Source organism: Apium graveolens, chromosome 7, assembly GCF_009905375.1.
Source record: "Apium graveolens cultivar Ventura chromosome 7, ASM990537v1, whole genome shotgun sequence".
In the NCBI taxonomy this organism is placed as follows: Eukaryota; Viridiplantae; Streptophyta; class Magnoliopsida; order Apiales; family Apiaceae; genus Apium; species Apium graveolens.
In genome coordinates, this window is record NC_133653.1 from 271,510,878 (window position 1) to 271,530,105 (window position 19,228).

General features: G+C 35.8%; 3 protein-coding genes across 3 annotated transcripts; 1 reads left to right on the forward strand and 2 right to left on the reverse strand.

Moving 5' to 3' along the window:
- Positions 1 to 4,181: 4,181 nt before the first annotated feature.
- On the reverse strand, positions 4,182 to 7,647 carry LOC141672316 (WUSCHEL-related homeobox 1-like). Its single transcript, XM_074478887.1, has 4 exons — positions 7,192 to 7,647; positions 6,640 to 6,957; positions 6,322 to 6,404; positions 4,182 to 4,838 (listed from the first exon to the last, which is right to left on the reverse strand). Exons 1-4 carry the CDS (start codon positions 7,385 to 7,387, stop codon positions 4,329 to 4,331), a joined length of 1,107 nt encoding a protein of 368 aa, XP_074334988.1. The 5' UTR covers positions 7,388 to 7,647; the 3' UTR covers positions 4,182 to 4,328.
- A 4,379-nt stretch (positions 7,648 to 12,026) lies between these two features.
- Positions 12,027 to 14,771, reverse strand: LOC141675118 (protein ROS1A-like). Its single transcript, XM_074481836.1, has 8 exons — positions 14,462 to 14,771; positions 14,151 to 14,187; positions 14,002 to 14,059; positions 13,530 to 13,648; positions 13,376 to 13,441; positions 13,183 to 13,297; positions 13,052 to 13,090; positions 12,027 to 12,554 (listed from the first exon to the last, which is right to left on the reverse strand). Exons 1-8 carry the CDS (start codon positions 14,674 to 14,676, stop codon positions 12,442 to 12,444), a joined length of 762 nt encoding a protein of 253 aa, XP_074337937.1. The 5' UTR covers positions 14,677 to 14,771; the 3' UTR covers positions 12,027 to 12,441.
- A 2,178-nt stretch (positions 14,772 to 16,949) lies between these two features.
- Positions 16,950 to 19,004, forward strand: LOC141670448 (uncharacterized). The gene is made up of 2 exons (XM_074476290.1): positions 16,950 to 17,303; positions 17,892 to 19,004. The coding sequence occupies exons 1-2, from the start codon at positions 16,970 to 16,972 to the stop codon at positions 18,794 to 18,796; spliced, it is 1,239 nt and encodes a 412-aa protein (XP_074332391.1). The 5' UTR covers positions 16,950 to 16,969; the 3' UTR covers positions 18,797 to 19,004.
- Positions 19,005 to 19,228: the final 224 nt, after the last annotated feature.

Here is a 19,228-nt window from a genome sequence, read left to right on the forward strand (position 1 = left end):
TATAAAAAAATAAGTATGACGGAGGGAGTACCAGATAAGTGTTTCCCAAAATTTTCATTCTTAATGTAAAAATCCAAACATCAAAATTAACTGTACCGATTTACGACTATATCTTACTCGCTTATTTTACGGAATCTTTAGCTATAAACAATGTAAAAGTTCAAAAGTGAGTATTCTTTCTATGATTTTGTAGTCTGCATGATATACTTAAACAAAATCATTCACAAACAGGACTGCTCATGAGAAGCTTTTTACACACAACACTAATTCTTATCACAAGTTAACGGAAAAAAACAGAAGACCGGTCAAGTTCAAAAGTGCTTGTTCTTTTCTCCTTTTCAGATACAAAAGATATAGACAGATCTCAGTGAAAAGTTATTTGCTAATCAATCTATAATAATCATGTACTTATGTAGCTAGTACTGGCCTAAACAATTGGATAATGGACACTACTCCCTCCTAAAACAATTCCTATTTTTACTTCTAATACTGTTCACGGTTCACGGTAAGCGATTGTCTACTAATTTACGTCTAATCTATAAGATCAAGTATAATCATGAGTGATTTTGTTGGATCCGTATTTTTGAGTACTTTAATACAATGAAATTTTTATATTCAATACTTATACGAAATTAAAGATATTAACGATCAAAAATGTGCATTGACAAACGTGTACAACATAAAGAGGAAACGTTTTTAGGGACGGAGGGAGTACTTTATTAAATCAATGCAATTAAGCTTCTTCTTCTTTTCTTTTTTCCGGCCCCACATAGTATATATGAGGGGCACGGGCCTCGACACGTATTTTAAGACTCGTTTAAATTACAGTTTCGTAAATAGTTTTTAATTTTTTTTTCTTCCGAATAAAAATTTGTTGTTTAGAGTTTATTAAAAAAATAAATTTTTTTATGAAAGTATATTTTATAATAAATGCGTGTCGAGTAATGAAAAAACTGTATATAACTGAATGGGACAAAGAGAGCAGTAGATATACATGAATAGTATTTGTAAGCATATGTGTGTAGTGTATAGATAGGTATATATACAGATATATGTAGAGTCTATAAGATACTTTGTACTTTTTTTCGACTGCAAGGCTAGGGCTACTAGCTACTATCAATACATGACACAATATGTTGGAAATTATTATGTAGGAATCAAGAAAAATGCAGGAAATTTTAGTTGTGGTGATAATATGTACTCCCTCCATCTCGGCCATTTGTATACAAATGGTTTGGGAATGGAGGACAAGAAACATGATAAAAAAATGTTACTTTTGTTAAGATAGTAAAATGAGAGAGAAAAAAAAGTGTAATTTAATGAAAAAAAAGTATAAAGTTGTTTAAAATGGTGAGACCATTCAATATTTAATGAATAAAGTAAGTGTAGTGGGAGAAAGTAGTAGGTGTAGTTGATTTTTATATTATAAATTTTTTACTATTTTTGGTAAGTTTGAAATGTATAAAATTGAATGGGACATCCGAAAAAGGAAAGTGTATAGAAATGAATGAGACAGGGAAGTATAGATGTGTATGCTAGGTTGTAGACTTGTAGTTGACTATATTCTTTTGATATTGTACACAACAATTATATAATATCAGTGTTTTAAAAATCCTCGATTTTTTTAAAAATCTCCGATTAATTTTTAAAAAATATTTGGCCGATTTAATTTTGAAATCCGATTAATATATATAAATTATTTTTGAATTATATATTTCATAATAAATAAGGTAAATATATCAAATATTATTAAAATATTTAAATATATCCGATTTTTATTCTGATTAATCCCTGATTTGTCGATTAGTTCCTAATCGGTACCTAAACCGATTAGTACCGACTACCGATTTTTACAACCATCATGTGGAATACATACAAATATTGATATTATTATACTCTTTTCATCCCATTTATATTATTCAAGATTTTTTTACATTTTATTCAATTATATAAAGAACCTGATCATGAAGCGGCCCGAAAACAAATCGGTTAATTATTTAGCTCGTTTATTTGTTTTTCAACCTGGTTAAACGGTCGGCTGGAAGGGAGTGTGTAGTACTCCATCATAGCTCAAGATCAAACATGAATTGATGTAGAACTGTACATGACAGTGTAACATTATTTGACAACCCTAAGGCTGGATTGTGTTTGCTTTCGGTTTTGGCAACACAAAGATGTCGGCAAAGTACTCAAAGATGCTACCACTAGTATTAGTCAAATTCACATTCCTCACCTCGAAATTTGAATCTTCTTGAATTATTCACCGCTGTATCTAAACCGTTTTATCTAGTTTTTTCAAAAAGACAATGTTGTTTCAAACTCCTTTATTGTAATGATGATCATCATATAAAACAAGGCAATATACGGCAATATATGGATACGTGTTCTGAAAATCGGTTGACTTAGCCGAGTATTTGAAAAACGGTCTTTTTAATGTGTGTCCATATTAGTTACTAACTTCAATAAAAATGCCTCTTTTTATTGGTGGCTATGATGTGAATGGAGAGGGCTATTAACATTTATTATTCAACCACCAATAAGAAGAGCCCATTTATATGAGAGTTAGTGATCAATATGTGCCCTTGGACACACCATAAAAAATCTTTTTCGGAGGTGAATTATGATTGAGATTTAAATAAGTGCTTAATTGAGTATCCGGATCAGATGTTAAAAACGAGGACTTGGAGATCGAACGATTACTCGAATTTTGGAGTTGCAACGGAGTAAAACAAAATTTCGAGCTTTATACCCTTGAAATGTGTATATGTCAAATGATCGAGTCAATTTTATAAGAATTTTGTGAAAATTGTCTCTCAACTTAAAGTAAAACATGTGTACATCTTATCTTATCGTGAAAAGGTAATATATGCACTTGCTTGCTTGTGTTAAGAAACTGTTGCTCTAAAATTTTAAGTTGGGAGAGAAATGTCCTTTTCAGGATCTTATATTAATATTATAACACTCCTCCTCACTCGAAAGCCCATAAGTCCAAGAATTCTAATATCATATTAAAAAATCAGTTGCTCTATAAATTTAAAATTTTTGAGAGACTGGTTTCTTAACGGCTTGTAGTAAGATAACTAGAATTTTTAAAATTAATTTTACGTTATTATGTGATACTCCCTCCGTCCCTAAAAACGTTTCCTATTTGTGTTGAACACGTTTGCCAATGCACACTTTTGATTGTTAATATCTTTAATTTCGTATTAGTATTAAATATAAAAATTTTATTGTATTAAATTACTCATAAATACGAATTCAACAAGATCACTCATGACTATATTTGATCTTATAAAATAGATGTAAATTAATAGTCCATCGTTTATCATGAATATAGTGTCAGAAGTCAAAATAGGAAACGTTATAGGGGACGGAGGGAGTATAATCTAAGCTATCAATTTTATTGAATGCACGGACAATTTGTCTCTTACAAGCCTGTGCGTACGGACGGGAAATAATACATATAAAAAACTACAAATATATATGTCTCAATTTATATATGTAACGCAGACAACAGAAATATGTAACCCAATTTCAAGTCACTTCAACGCCCATTTTCAGATCACGTATTTCAAAGTCTAAAAAACCCTAAAAATTCTATTTCAGGCTTCTTCATTGGGACAACCAACTGTTCTGTAATTGTCTGTCTGCTATTATTAAAAGTCACTGAATTATCAGTGGCTCTGAGAATCTGTAGACTATTTTAAAATTTCTTTTTTAGCTTTTTTACATTTGTTTTTTAGGGTCAAAGTGAATGTAATTGTAATTTCAGGATCACTAGAGACAAGGAATTTTAGATTTGCATGTATGACAGTATGACTTGTATGACTGCAATATCTGATTTACTTAATTCATTGTGTAGTTTAGTGGATGCTAAAAATGACAGAAGATTTACTAAATTCAACCGCACTATTTCAACCGAATTTAAATTCGACCACTGGCGGTTGTATTTAGCCGTGCCCAGTCAAACATTCAGGTTGACCATAAATTTGATCGAATTCGGTCGAATTTACACCGGTTGAATTTATTCAGTTATATCTAGCCTTATATTTTTATAGTGATGGTCCGAGTTGTACTTAAATTAGACCCGAATTAGACTCGAACTCGTTAAGATGTGTGTTACACATATCTATGCATTTCTTGAAGAACCTTAATTTCCTCAGGAAAAAATACATAAAGACTGAAACATTAATTAGTAGTTTCTACTAAACAGGAGTACATTGGTCAAAATTCATAGAAGAAACGAAATCTAATTATCTAAGTAGCTAGGTTAAACATTGGAAGGAAAATTAAACCACAAAATGCTTTATGTATAGCTTCAAGTACTACTAATTCTTGAGAGGAAGGAACTCGAAAAATTTGCCAGGAGCTGAGTTCGTCATGGAGGCCATAGATGCCTCCAAATTCTTATCATCACCAACCATGTCTTGGCTCCGAAGAGGGAACAATTGGAGCGTTTGCGATTTCTCATCATCTTCATCATCATCATTATCAAAGTCATCAAGTTTATCATCGTTACGATCAGCATTAGAACAACTGAAGAAGTGGTTCAGAAGATTGTTATCCCTAGTAGCCGTATTGGGGTCGAGAAAGAAGTTGAGATGATCTTGATGAGGCAATTTGATGAGCTTTGGGTCCAAGGCTCTAACAGTTGAAGGGCTAATAGTACTGTTAGTGTAGTTTATAGGAGATGAACAAGACAACTGCATCATTTGCCACGTGGCATTCCTTTCAGCTAAGGTCCTTCTGTGGTGTAATTCTCCCTCATCGAAATGTATCCATCCATGATCAGATGATGCTGTTACTGTTTTTGCTGCTCTTTCTATTGGAACAGTTTTCTGAACACATTTATAGCATGCACATATTAGTATACATGATTAGAATATACATAAACTAGTATTTAAGTTAAGCTAGACAAAACTCTATGTGTGAAATACATGTATGTGACAAAACTCGATTAAGTATATATGCTACAACAATCATCTGTCAGAATACGTAACAATGGTCTAAACATTATAGGTTGACTCGAACGAATACCCAAATACCGAAAATGAGTATTCAGGAAAGCAGCCGATTACTCAAATTTTGAAGACGCAATCGTAAAACTGATTAAGTATATATATATATATATGCGCAATTAAGTATATATATATATATATATATGCTACAATAATCATATGTTAGAATGCGTACAAGTGGTCTAAAAACAGGTTGACTCGAACGAATACTCAGATACCGAAAACGAGTATTCAGAAAAGCAGTCGATTACTCGAAATTTGAAGACGCAATCGTAGAACTGATTTTCGAGTTTTAGAACTAATAATTAGTTAGTGGTGATTAGGGTTAGGGGTTTTTTTGGATGAGCAAGGGGCACGCCAGATTGTACAGTGAAATTGAATGAGAGCAAAGGGGACAAGATTCAAAAAGTTGAATAAGCACAAGACCCAAAAACCCTAGCAAGCACTTTGTTTCAAAACAATTAACTGCAAGCAGTCCCAACAGAAAGGAAGGATTGCAGCTTTTAAAACCCTTTTCATTTCCCAACAAACACATAAAGCTTTTGCTGAATCATGAATGTCTTGCTTTTTATCACCAAACCTAACTGTTATAAATTAATTACTGCTACTGATTCTATATATAGCTTGGTAGTTGCATTATCATCATAACCATATTATAACCCCCTACTACCTCACTTTCTTTATTTCTTGTACTCCTAATTAATCATCCGTCTCAATTTATCAGTCTTGTTTGATTTTTGATGGTCAAATTAACTCAATTTCGACCGTTAGAAAAATATCTTTTCATTATTTTGAAAAATTGAAAAATCATGTTAAAGTAGATTAAACATACTTTCTAATCATATAATTTTTTATAAATATTTTCGATAACATACTATGTGAAATTTTTGGTCAAAGTTGAGTAAATTTGACCGCAAAAAGTCAAATAAGACATATAAATTGGGACGGAGCGAGTAGTAATTTTCGGCCCCCATTTATGTCTTTTTGACTTTTGCCGAGCCTTAAAAAATATCATTTCATGTATTAATTTTTGAATCCTTTTTTTATAAAAAGAAATTTATAAAAAATAGTAAATCAAAGTACCATTTCTATATACGACCTTAAATTAAGTACGGAAAATAACACATGCATGTAAAATGTGACGGAGGGAGTACTTCTTAGCTAAATTTATCACCGATCACAGCATTTTACAATAATATGTATAAATTAAAAGTATTTCAAGATTTATAATAATAATGCATGAAATGTATGTACATATAGGAGAAAAAAAGACAAAGGTAAAATGTATATATATGCAGAATACCTCTGCAAGTGTACTGCAGTTTGTAGGAGGTGGCCAGTTCTTGGTCTGACCTTGTTCAGCTTCAAAACCTGTCCTATTTAGCCCTGAGAATGGACAATAAGTAAAACAAAAAGAATGCTACTTTTACATATTTTTAGAACAAATCAAAACAATCAATAATTTCAGTATTAGACAACAATCTCAATAGACAAATTGAACTCTAAACAAAAGCACATTTCAACATTTACAATCTCCTGTCCCTTTCTCATTAATATTTCTCTTTCTCACTTTCAATTATATTTATTTTTTCATTTTTTTTAATTTTTAAGTTGGTATTACCTGATACTTCTTTCTTTTCTGCTTCATCCATGATGGGAGAGTGATCAAACGGCTGTGTTGATTCAAGCTGACGACGTCGTTTTTGTCGCTCTCGAGCCTTGTGATTCTGGAACCAGTAGAACACATTCTTGCCTTCGATTTTCCCGTATCGACGTAGCTGTGCTGTGATTTCTTGTATTTCTTCTGTCGAAGGTGTTCGCGTTCCTCGTCTGTACAAATCCTCCAGCATTTGTAGCTGCTCAGCTGTTGGATTCCATCTCGAGCTCACGATGACTTGTTGTGTGTTGAAATCTCTCTTATTCTGCTCGCTCATCGCAGCTACAATAAACACGAAAGTATAAGAACACGAACCTCATCAACATCATGAAATATAAATTTTCGAATATAAGCCTCTTATAAGTTACTTAATTATAAGATATCTCAAACGAAGCTCATAATTAGGACATAATATGTATAATATGCTTATACACTTCTTACTTGCAAGCTAATCAAAAACACGAAAAATTGTAACTAAATTATAGTAAATATTAGGTGAAAATGAACACTAATTACCCATGTGATGATTGAAAGCGAGGAGGTCATGAGTGCGATGCAAGTAAGAAGAGCCAGCAGCTGCGTTTCGAGTAGTTTGATGAGAACTAGTAGAAGTGATTGGATTTGGCCTTGGAATCAGAGGCCGGAGTTTACGACCATTGAAAGAGTCTTGCAGGTTAAAATCTGCAGCTTCATTGTATCCCATCATCCACATCTTTGATATTACTTAGTCTGCTTGAAACGAGAGAGAGAGAGAGAGGGAGAGAGAGAGAGAGAGAGAGTGGAACGAGTGGAACGAGAGCGAGAGAGCGAGAGAGAGATAGAGAGATCGAGACAGAGGGAGAGGGAGAGAGAGGGAGAGAGAGAGAGAGACTACTGGAATGAAGAAGAAATGAAAAGAGGGAAGGAGGTGTTGGTTTAATAAGGAACAAAAGTTAGCAAAGAAGGTTGACTGTTTTTCAGGAGCTATACCTGATCCTTTACTGTAAAATGTTTATAATATATAATATTATTATTATATACATTACATGCTGGGACTAAAATTCTATCTGGATAGATATAGTGGAGAGCTGCATATATATATGCAAGCAATATGTTAGATTAGTTTATAGATAGTTAAGTTTATGTTCCATTTGTAAGTTGATTCAGAGAACTACTGTGTTAGTAGAATTCAAGATTATATGTGTGATCAGTTAAAAAAAGATTTGTTATCGACTAGTTTTGTCAAATATAACTCAAGTTCAAGTGAAATCAGAACGGTACTATTAAGGCAGGTCGGAAATAACCGATAAAAATGTGGAACGATAGTATTAAGGCCGGTGGGAAATGACTTATTGAAATGTGGAATGGTAGTATTAAAGAGGGTGGGAAATAACCGATAAAAATGTGGAATGATTGTTCTTTTTTCGTTTTAAAATTGTTCTCATCTAATCAACGTTTTTTGATATATGTATAAACTAATTTAAATGCAATCGAAGAGGATTTCTTAGTTATATATCTAATGTAGGTAGACAAAACAGATGGCAAGGGAGAGGGAGAGGGGGGGAAGGAGAGAGAGAGAGAGAGAGAGAGAGAGAGAGGGAGGGAGGGAGAGCGGGAGAGGGAGAGGGAGAGGGAGAGAGGGAGAGGGAGAGAGAGAGAGAGAGAGAGAGAGAGAGAGAGAGAGAGAGAGATGTGATGGTGGAATGGAATGAGAGAGAGAGATGGGATGGTAGAATGGAATTGAAGCGTGGAATTCTGGGAGGGGGCTACGGGAACCTCGGGAGAAGAGAATGAAAAACGACTTGACGATCATGAGAGTCTTATCATAAGCAAGCCCCTCTCCTCTCTCTCTCTCTCTCTCTCTCTCTCTCTCTCACACACACACACATTGCAGATTCATTTATTGTGTTACTCTTATTGTCCCTGTCTCGCCCCTTTCACACTTATTCTCAATCCAAACTGCCCCTCCTAATCTCCCCCTTTTACCTTGCTTCACTTCAATTTCCTCCTTCACAAACACACTCACTTTCTTGGAGATAATCAAGTACATAATCATGCACATTTAGAGTTTCTAGCTTGAGTTCTAGCTATGATCTAGGGTTACTTCACTCATAATCACCAAATTTTAGTTACTTCTCCCACACAACTTCTTATTACGTGCTCATGGTCACACCACAGAAAAATTTACAAAACATCATGTAGCTAGTGAAAACGGTTGCATTTAGCCGTTTTTCTTGTAGTGTTATAAGTTGCAGGGAAATCATGACCATCATGTTAACCAACTTCCATTTGCATGTAGCATACGTAAGCCCTAATTTACCTTCCAACATTTAAGTAAATTTATCATGAAAGCTCAGTTCTCTGCAGCGCTTTCAACTGAAAGTATGATCATGATCCATTCGAAGTAATTAGTCCATTAATATGGTTATTTAATTCAGCACATTGATCTCAACAGTGTTGTGTAAATCGGTTCACTCAGCACAGCAGTACTCGGATGTTGAAAATGAGTACTTTCTCGAATCTTAAGAATGTTTTACTCGGAAAACATTCACTTTTTGTAAACTGTAATTATAGCTTTATAACATAAAACAAATCACTTGAATTATTCAGTTCTTCATGTTTGTAAACATATATAAAACAAAACATTAAACAATGAAATTCAATCTGTACCCAGATCTGGTCCAAAATACCATATATTTATTCTGGCAGAGAAGAAATTACTTTACCAGGGTCAAATAATGTTTCTGGAGCAACCACAAATGTAAAGCATGCATAGCCATTTATATTAATATGTACGGTTTTAACAGTGCACAGCTTTATTGTAAATTACATTCTTCTCCTCACAAGAAAATACATTTTTAGACTATATTAATATATGGAAGCCGGTTCTGTTACTAAACATCTGTCTGCTATAATTTTTCGCGAATACATAAAAACCCTGTCAAGGTGAATTAAGCGCGGATAGACGACTTGCCTCCCGATGTACGTGTTAAATCTATCCACGAAAAAATTATATCAGACATATGATTACAACAATCGCTTGACGGGGACCGGGATCTATAATGTATCAACATTTCATAGTTTTCCCTTCTCATATGTAAATATCATCAACATTTGTATGTAGCTAACTAGCTTTATGTATGTGTGTATATATAGAATGAATAGGAAGTTGTAACATACCCAAAAAGATACTAACATTGTCTTACTAAGCTCACACATGATAGAAGGATATAACACACCTTTACGTGCAAAAACAGTACTCACTAGTGCCCAGCCCATTTGGAATCTTCTCTGCTCACTTCCTTAATTCACCTTGAGCTGTCTTTGTGTGTGTCAAGGAGCTGTCTTCAAGCATGTCTCTACATTCACCTCCATTCCTTCCTTTCCTTCCCCTTCTCTTGTTTTCTTCCTTTCATTTTATTGCCTAGCTTATTCTACCCCACTTAGGGCTGTAATTCGAGTCGGGCGGCTCGCGAGCTCGCCCAGCTCGAACTCGTTTAAGTGGGCTCGACTCGGCTCGTTCAGAAATTCCGGCTCGTTTAATTACCCGAGCTGTCTCGACTCGTGAAATTAAACGAGCCGAGTTCGGGTAGAGTTTTAGGCTCGATTAAGTGTAAAATTAAACGAGTCGGCTCGCTCGACGCGTTAAAATCGGCTCGTTTAGCTAAACGAGAAACGAGCCGGCTCGACTCGACGCGTAAAATTAAACGAGTCGAGTTCGGTCAGAGATTTAGGCTCAGTTAGTTAAACGAGCCGGCTCGACTCGATTAATCTAGGCTCGAATTATGCCCGACTCGAAACTCGGCTCGCTCGGCTCAAATTACAGCTCTAATCCACCCCACATACATATATATACCGCGCTGATTTAGTCATTGACATACGACTGTTGCAACATACTTTCCGTGTAATATTCTTAATGTTTTCGCCGACTGTATTTTCCGTTTCTTCGGATGATAAAAGCGGTTAGGTACTAAAAATTTGAGTATTTGATCTAAGTGTAGTTGGAGGATTGATAATAAGCACGGTAAAGTATTTTGCAGCATATTTTCCGTGAAATATAACAAAAGTCGTTAGGTAAAAATTTTAAATTTTCGGCCAAAGCACGGTAACAGGCAAGAGGACCGATAATAAACGTGGTAAAACATGTTGCAACATATCTTCTGTGAATATAACAAAAGTACTAGTTAGGTATAAAATCTAAATTTTTGGCGAAAAAGTGGTAAGAAGGCTAATGATAAGCGCGGTAAATTACGTCGCAACAATCATCTGTACCGACCAAACTCATTTATGTATAGATATACTGTATACATAAGTATTTGTGTCTGTATATGTGTATATATATTGCAGTGGGCTGTCACATTGTCATAATTATTGAATGATACATTGCAGGGGTATGTATGAAGTAGTACTGAGCAAATATATGTAGTATCTGTTTATGTGAATCAAGATGTGTATGCATATATAACTTTATATAATATAGATCAAGACAGAATTTAGGTAGTACTACTCAAAGTTTGGCTATATTCAAAGGGGTCATGAAAGTTGGCACCAGAAATTGGACTAGGCATACCCATACCTTCTTAACCACAAGTCACATTTTGTCATTTACACAGGCATTTAGCTAGATTTATTGAGTTTTGTGTACCCTTTTGTCTCATTGCATTCTCATCCATCAGTATTTGAACTTTTGGAATTTGAATTATGGGGATTGATAGTCAAAAGATTGCTACAAATATGTGAAAAACTAAGCTAGCATGAATGTGTGTATGTTGTAACTTGAAACTAGATTTGTTATTAAGAATTTGAAGGACAAAAAGTGATATGTCAACTCAAGGTGCAGCTAGCTAGCAGGTCTTGTTAAAAGTGTTTACCTACAGTACTATATATAACAAACAGTAGTCTTGCTATATATGCTACACTCTCCATTAACATTATAGCCTTTAAATGTAGTATAACCACAACCACTCTCATGAACTAAAATAGTCCCGACCCAGACAAATGATTGTCGCAACATATTTACCGTGCTTATTATTACGACAACAGTTAAGGGTCTTTGTCTTATCAGTTATCACACTTATTGTTCGCAGAAAGTTATCCGTTATTACGCTTATTGTTCACAGAAAGTATGTTATAACAATTATCTGTCAGGGATCTGAGTCTGCTATAATATACAACGCGCATACATATATACCATATGTACAAGTACAAGGATCTTAGGTAAGTTGGCCTGATAAAGTGAAGATCACAAGTTCTTGTGTAAGAAGATTAGAAGAAACATCAAGGAGTTTGATTAAAACTGGAAAAAGTTTACAGTTTACATGTTTGCTTAAGGATGAAAATGAATAAAAAGAGCCACTTGACATAAAAATTGATCAGCCACTTGGTTTAATAATCTATGCAACTCTGAACTGTCAAGTGCCCTCTACTGGTCCAACCTATAATATTTAAGATCCAGTGCCTTTTTGAAGTTCTGGCCAGAAGGTTCCTTGGCCCAATAACTTAGCAGTTGGATAAAAATGGGATAATACAGTTTAACTACCAGCATTTTTTCAATTATGTACTGATAATTTTAGAATTAACATGAAAACAGGGAAAAGGGAGAAATGCAGAAAGGATCAGCAAATCATACGATAATTTCCTAATATAATCTCTAAAAGTTCCTCAGCGATCTCATAGACCATGATTCTCATCACTTGTCTTTAAAAGTATGTAACATAGTGGTCTGTAAGATCATGCTACATTGTCTGAGTTTATGTGAATTCAACATGAAGATGTTATCTCTACTCTCTAGAGTGCTGCGCCTTCTACATTTCTGGTAGCACGAGGTGAAACAGGAAATCTTGCATTCAATCGCTTAACTACCCTCTGCCTCCTATCAAATCCTCTTACACAAATATATCCTGCACCAGATTAATTTAATCATAGTAATTGTTTGTATTGCAAATGGATTGCGCTAGTTGGTAGATAATATTTGTCATAGTGAAGTATGGAAGATAAGAACAATCTGGTATCATGTCTACCTAATAAACTCGCCAATGTAAAGAATTTTAAATACAGGTATACTAATAGGTAAGCGAATAGTTTGATGGTATGAGGATGAGGATAGCATCCAGTTTCGGTTTTATTAGCATTTAGTTTCCTCTGTTTGTTAAGTACTGGAGAACAAATTCTTGGTAATGATAATACATGGTTTGTGATCTTTAAGTACTCTCGTGGGAATGGTAATTTTATGAAGATTGCAGTTCACAACAACATCACATATGATTCTGTGAGTTGCTATCTACTCTAGAAGTTAAGAATTCTGGACTCTAGTATTGTTTCTAAGACAAGTATAAATCATTCTTCTATCCTTTGTCATATAAGCTAGTGTCATTAAACACGAGAAGTTGCTACATACCTCTTGAAGAGCAATGTTGAATCTCCTCTGGTGCTGTACCTGCTTAATGAAATAACAATTGAGAAATCAAAGATTGTCGGATAAACCAAACTAAATGTCCATGACAGACCAACAATAGTCTATTTCTTCACCTCTATATATTGAAATTGCAGTCGTCCCACAGTGAAGACTTCTCTTTGGCAGATTGCATACCCACGCTTTTGGAACGTTAATTGGGAGCTCGCTAGATTCATGATCAGCAAATACCTGCATAATCTGTTTTAAGTCTAACAGCACGACAAATTACTACTAACAACAGAGGAAAATATTGTATGAGAAAGGTACCTCATTAATCTGAAAGTACGATCCATGAACTGGGAAGTGTCCTCTTGTTGCTGTTTGGCGAGGTATCTGTTCATACATCATCAAATGTGTCACCTTCAGAAGGCATACATATTTCAATAAAATCATATTTTTTTACGGTATCTCTTGCCCTTACCAAGATTGTTCCTTTTACTGTTTCTTCCACATTGGTTCTGCAGGAAGGGTGGATGTTAATCACATTGCACATTCCCGGTTCCATTGAATCGCCACCACTGCTCTGCTGTTGAAACGATTCTGACCAACATATATTCAACAACCGTAACATTAATATCTTATCAAATTTTCTAGCTTGATGCTAAGCGCGGAATCTCATAATTTTACTTTATGTTGATTGGTTCATATCTATTGATAATAGTGGACCCCTGCATAGACAAAAACTCCACTAATCATAATAAGTTAAACTCATGAGATTTCGCGCTTAGCATGTGCCCACGGGCACACACTAGAAAAACCGATATCTTATTGCACACAACATAGCGTTTTCTGAAGAGTTAAATCTATACTTTTTCATTGTGCAATGAGTAAAACTGAGTTAAGTGATCCTATAGAAGCATTTATTCAGATTTAAGATGTGTGCTTTTCGGTACCTGTTGGCCATACTGCAAGAAGGTATGGACAAGGATCATCAGGCACCCTTTCCTGAAACTGTAGATTAAAAAATTGCGAGTTAGACATCATGAATTGGATGCATTAGGCATACTAAAAGTTTATCAAATAGATGAAGCAAGACAATAACCTCTTCTAAAAGCGGGTGAGAATCAGGGAGCTCAAATCTGCATTCAGAAAAAAATAATATCACAAAACTAGACTTCATATTTTGACACTACATAAAGGGCGTCGGTCCATGTCAAGTGATTGTCACCAAACCATCTGTCCGGATAGTATAAACCCTAAAACCTAAAAATTAAGCGGATAGAGTAATGTGACCCCTATATTTACATCAATTTCCCGTGTTAAACCTATCCACGGAAATTTTTCACGAACAGATGGTTACAACAATCGCTTGTCAGGACCTTTGCAAAAATACAACTTAATTCATCAACTTACACTTGGTGTACTGTTTTCAGCTTCTCCGGGGGAGCTCTCAAGTCTGGTTGCTCTACAGAGTACTCAAGCCTAGGAGATTCGGGAACTTTGATGATTGGTTCACAATTTTGAGCCTGACAAGTTAAATTCGAAGCTATAGTCTCAGAAGGATTAGGATCAGTTTCATGTGAGATTTTAATCTCGGAGACAGACTCAGGGGATAGTGTGACAAACATGGAACAATTTAGGTCATAAACTGAGGATGTTATGTTTGAAGACACAAAATTATTGTTCTTAACCAGACAGAGATTGATATTTTTCCTGATATACATGTCTTCTATACCTTTTATAACACGCAACTTCAAAAAGGATAATATGCATATATGTAAACCTTTTTCAAAAGACATGCAATTGCTGCATACTAACAAATATGGAATATGAGCACAGTTGGATAACTCAAATGATTAAGAGTTTATCCTCTGTCGTTCCAGATTCTGGGTTCGATCCTCGCTCATCCAATTTATGAGAACAGATACTCATTTATATGGCTTATGGAAAATCGAATTTGAAAATTATACGAGGAGATATATGGAATAGTTTGTTTCCTAGAATTACACCTATGATATATTTGAAACTTTGCACCAATAAAAGTAGCGCTACGTACCGCAAATTTATTACCCAATTTTTTTACCAAATAATGTGTCATACACGTGGCAGTTTTTGATTCGGGAACGCATATGTATACACCCGTGGTGCATATTTTTATTAGAAAACTTACAAGTTAGAGGTTTGACGCGTTAGCATTTGGGGAAATTTTTGGAAAAAATATTTGGGGTATTTAGCATTTTCCGATAATACGTGCCCACTCTCGTCCCTAATTAGTTGTGCTAACCTTTTCACTTGTCAAATTGATCAATTTTGTTATACATTAAAAAAATTATTTTGTTATTATTAAAAGGAGTAATAACCTCACTAATATACTCATCTGTACATGTTTCAAAGTCGTTCATTTTTGTCACTGAAATATCGAAAACGTATCTTTTATATTTTGAATGACATAATATATTTTCACCGAAAGTAGACTTAAACATGTCCTACAAGTAAGAGAAAAACCAGGGCAAGCGAGATGACATCTTGGTTCTTGACTTTGCACAACCACCGCTTCCGCCCTTATCATGTGCCCGCGAGCACGTAATAGAAAAACCGTTAGTATTAAGTCCATTCTTGTTGCAAGCAAGGTTGCTCCCGACGCAGGTATTGGCAAACGATAAACATAGAGAATGTAATCAAGACTCAAGACAAACTAGTAGGTCAAGATGATGACAGCAGACTGGCCTAACTTAAAATTTGATCAGCTAACTCTCGAAATGAAAATGTTGAACATGTAGAAGTTGGATAGAATACGGGCCGGTTTCGCCAACAGCATATAAGTCACTTATTGACTTATTATAATATTTAATTTTTAATTGGTATTATATGAGAACAATTGTTATCCACTTCCACAATTGTGCATAACAATGTATACAAGATGCGGAATGTTAAGTGAAGTGTGATGACGGAGTAAAAACGTCTAAATTTTACAGAAATCGGACACAAACGTCTTTTACCAAAATCGGTAATTAATTTAGAACAACTTCAGATAGCGAATACATTACAATGCCTGAGAAATTATCTGCAAAATGACAGTGAAAATGACAGTGATGAAATCAAAAATTGATCAAGAGGTAAACGAACACAAGCACTTATTGGGCCTCAGCCCATTTAACCAACATTACACCTCAATGCTCAACTGAGACCTTCGGTCCAAAATAGTTATGCGACAGGTCCGGCCCATAACGCTAAAATAGTGTTGTTTTATACTGTTTGAATTTCATATCATTCTCATTCCCGTTAACTTGCATTTTCATTTTCGATTTCATTCAATCGTTCTATATATTCACATTATGGCCCTGTGAATATTGTCTATCAATATATATTTTACCCGGGTTATTATCAATTATTTCTCATTACTTTATTTTCTGGAAATTAATTTATGAAATTAATTTACGCGAATACTATAAATTAATAATAATAATAATGTTAAAATAAAATAAATTAAAGTTTACTGCACATAATTCTCCAATCATCAATTTTCGAATTCCAACAGAGCGGAGAGAATATAGGAACAAAACGACACACAGCACTCTGTTACGCTGCACCACAGTAACCCCCTGCACTTTACATCAACTCAATCTCAACCGTCCAATCTTATCCCCATCATAAAAGATCACAATCCAACGGCTTTAATATCTTAACTACCATACTTCTCATACACCAAACTACACTCAATCACACCCAAAACCTGTAACAAACTTTTAACCACCTCGATATTCCCACCAACATCTATATATACACTTTCCTTCATCTCCCTCCTCATTCTCACATTTCCCTCCAAATCTCTCTCAATCTCTCTCTCATCTCTCTCAATCTCTCTCGCATCTCTCTCTCAATCTCTCTCGCATCTCTCTGCTCTATTCACTCAACTTCACAATGCCTCTCCAACTGACGATCGTCTCCATCGTCATCCTCCTCGCTTCCTTCTATTTCGGCCGCGCCGTCGCATCTCTTTCCGCCTCCGCTGTCTCTCCGTCGCCAGAATCACCTGTTCCGTACTTCCACGATGACGTCACCAACCTCCTTGAGCCGATCCTCACGAACCTCGGCTTTCAGGAACTCGCTATGGCGGTTCCGTCTCTCTCCGATGCTTCGTACGCTACTTGGAGCGGTCCTTCTACTCTCTTCGCTCCTGATGATGCTTCGATTCGCGCTTGCTCCGCCGCTTCTTGCTCCGTCACTCGTCTCCTCCGTGAACACATCGTTCCAGGTCTCTTCTCTCACTCTCTCTCATTCTCTTTCTCTCTTTCTCTCTCAATCATATGTGTTTATATGCGCGTGTGTGTGTGTTTAATTGTGTGTTTGTGTGCGTGTGTGTGTTTTAGTGCGTGTGTGTGTTTTAGTGCGTGATTTTGTGTTTAACTGCGTGTTTGTGTGTGTGTGTTTTACTGCGTCAGTTTGTGTATAAGTGTGTGTATATAATGTGTGTGTTTTTGTACGTGCTTGATTGTGCGATGTACTCGTGTGTGTATAATTGTGTGTATTTTAGCGTGTGTTTAAGTAGGTGTTTTTTGTGTGTGTTTCAGTGAGTATTTTTTGTGTGTAATAGTGTGTGTGTGTGTGACTTTGTGTTTTAGTGTGTGTATTTACTGTGTGTTTTTGTGCGTGTTTAATTGTGTGATTCTGCTCGTGTATGTATAACTGTGTGCATTTTAGTGTGTGTTTGTGTGTGTTTAATTATGTGTTTTTGTGTGTGTTTCAATCAGTGTACGTTAACTGTGTGTGTAGTGTGTGTACGTTAACCGTGTGTGTTTTAGTGTGTGTATATGTTTACTAATCGGTGAACAAATTGTTACAGGTCTATTCTCGCAAGAATACCTAAAGAAGCTCGCATTCGGCACGAAAATCGAGACGATGGATCCAGGACGGTGCATAACAATCACCTCCGCCACCGACACCCGAACAAACGCCTCCAAAACCTTCATCGGAGGCGTCGAAATAACTCGTCCCGATCTCTTCAACAACGGCCTTTTAGTAATTCACGGCATCCAAGGCTTTCTCGCGCCTCTCTCTCCTTTCTCTTGCAATGTAGAGAGAATGCATTCTCTCTCATTTCCTTATCAGCCTCATCATCATCATCCTTCCACTGCTCCCTACTATCTGATGCGATTGATGCTTCGCGACGCGATGTTAAGGCTTCGGAGCACTGGATTTAGTGTCTTATCTTTAGCTATGAAGGTTAAGTATGCTGAGCTTGTTAGTCTCAACAGTATGACTGTTTTTGCTATTGATGATCAGTCTATTTTCTCCGGTTCGCATTCGTATGTTAGTAGTGTGAGGTTTCATATTGTTCCGAACCGGTTGCTTCCGATTGGCGAACTCGAGAAGATTGCGGTTGGGACTGAGTTGCCTACACTTGAGCAAGGAGAGTCTCTGTTAGTGACGGCTGCTGGTGGTAGAGTCACGCCTATTCGGATCAATTACGTTCGGATCAAGGTGCCTGATGTGATCCGAAACCTGAAGATTGTTGTTCACAGTGTGTACTTGCCGTTTCCGCATCTCCATAACTCTGCTGCTCCTTCGATTTCGTCTTTTGGTGTTCCTGAGTTTAACACCACTGAAACGTGTGCTGCGACTGAGGGAGGCACTCCAGGTGTTTGCGCTACGGAGATGGCGCCTACTGCTCAGGTGCAGCCTCAGCAGCAGCAGCAGCAGCAGCAGCAGCAACACATGTTTGATCTGAATGAGCATCATGGCCTTTGATGCATTCTCTGTTGTGTGTTGATTGTAACTACTAGTATGTAGATGTGTGTAGAGATATCATTCTGTAGTAAGCAATTACTCTATAGCATTGTATCTAGCTAGCTCTGCTATTACCCTATAGCAATTGTTTGTTTGTTTGTTCTGTTGAATGAGATTAGTGAAAAGATGAAAATGTTGCCTTTCTCAATGGACTTTCATTTCAGTACTATATCTTCTCTTTACAGTTTGATCATAAATGTAAACAAAGCAAGGAATATGTGTGAAATTTGAAGAAATTGACTTGACTAGATTTGAAATGTTGCCGAAAAATAGTTTGCATAGTTTGCAGTTTGCAGTTTTGCACCCATTTTTTGGGATCTTAACTTTGTGAAAGGACTCAAAACAAGTGAAATGACAGAAGAATCTTCCTTCCACAACAAAGACAAAGCAAAA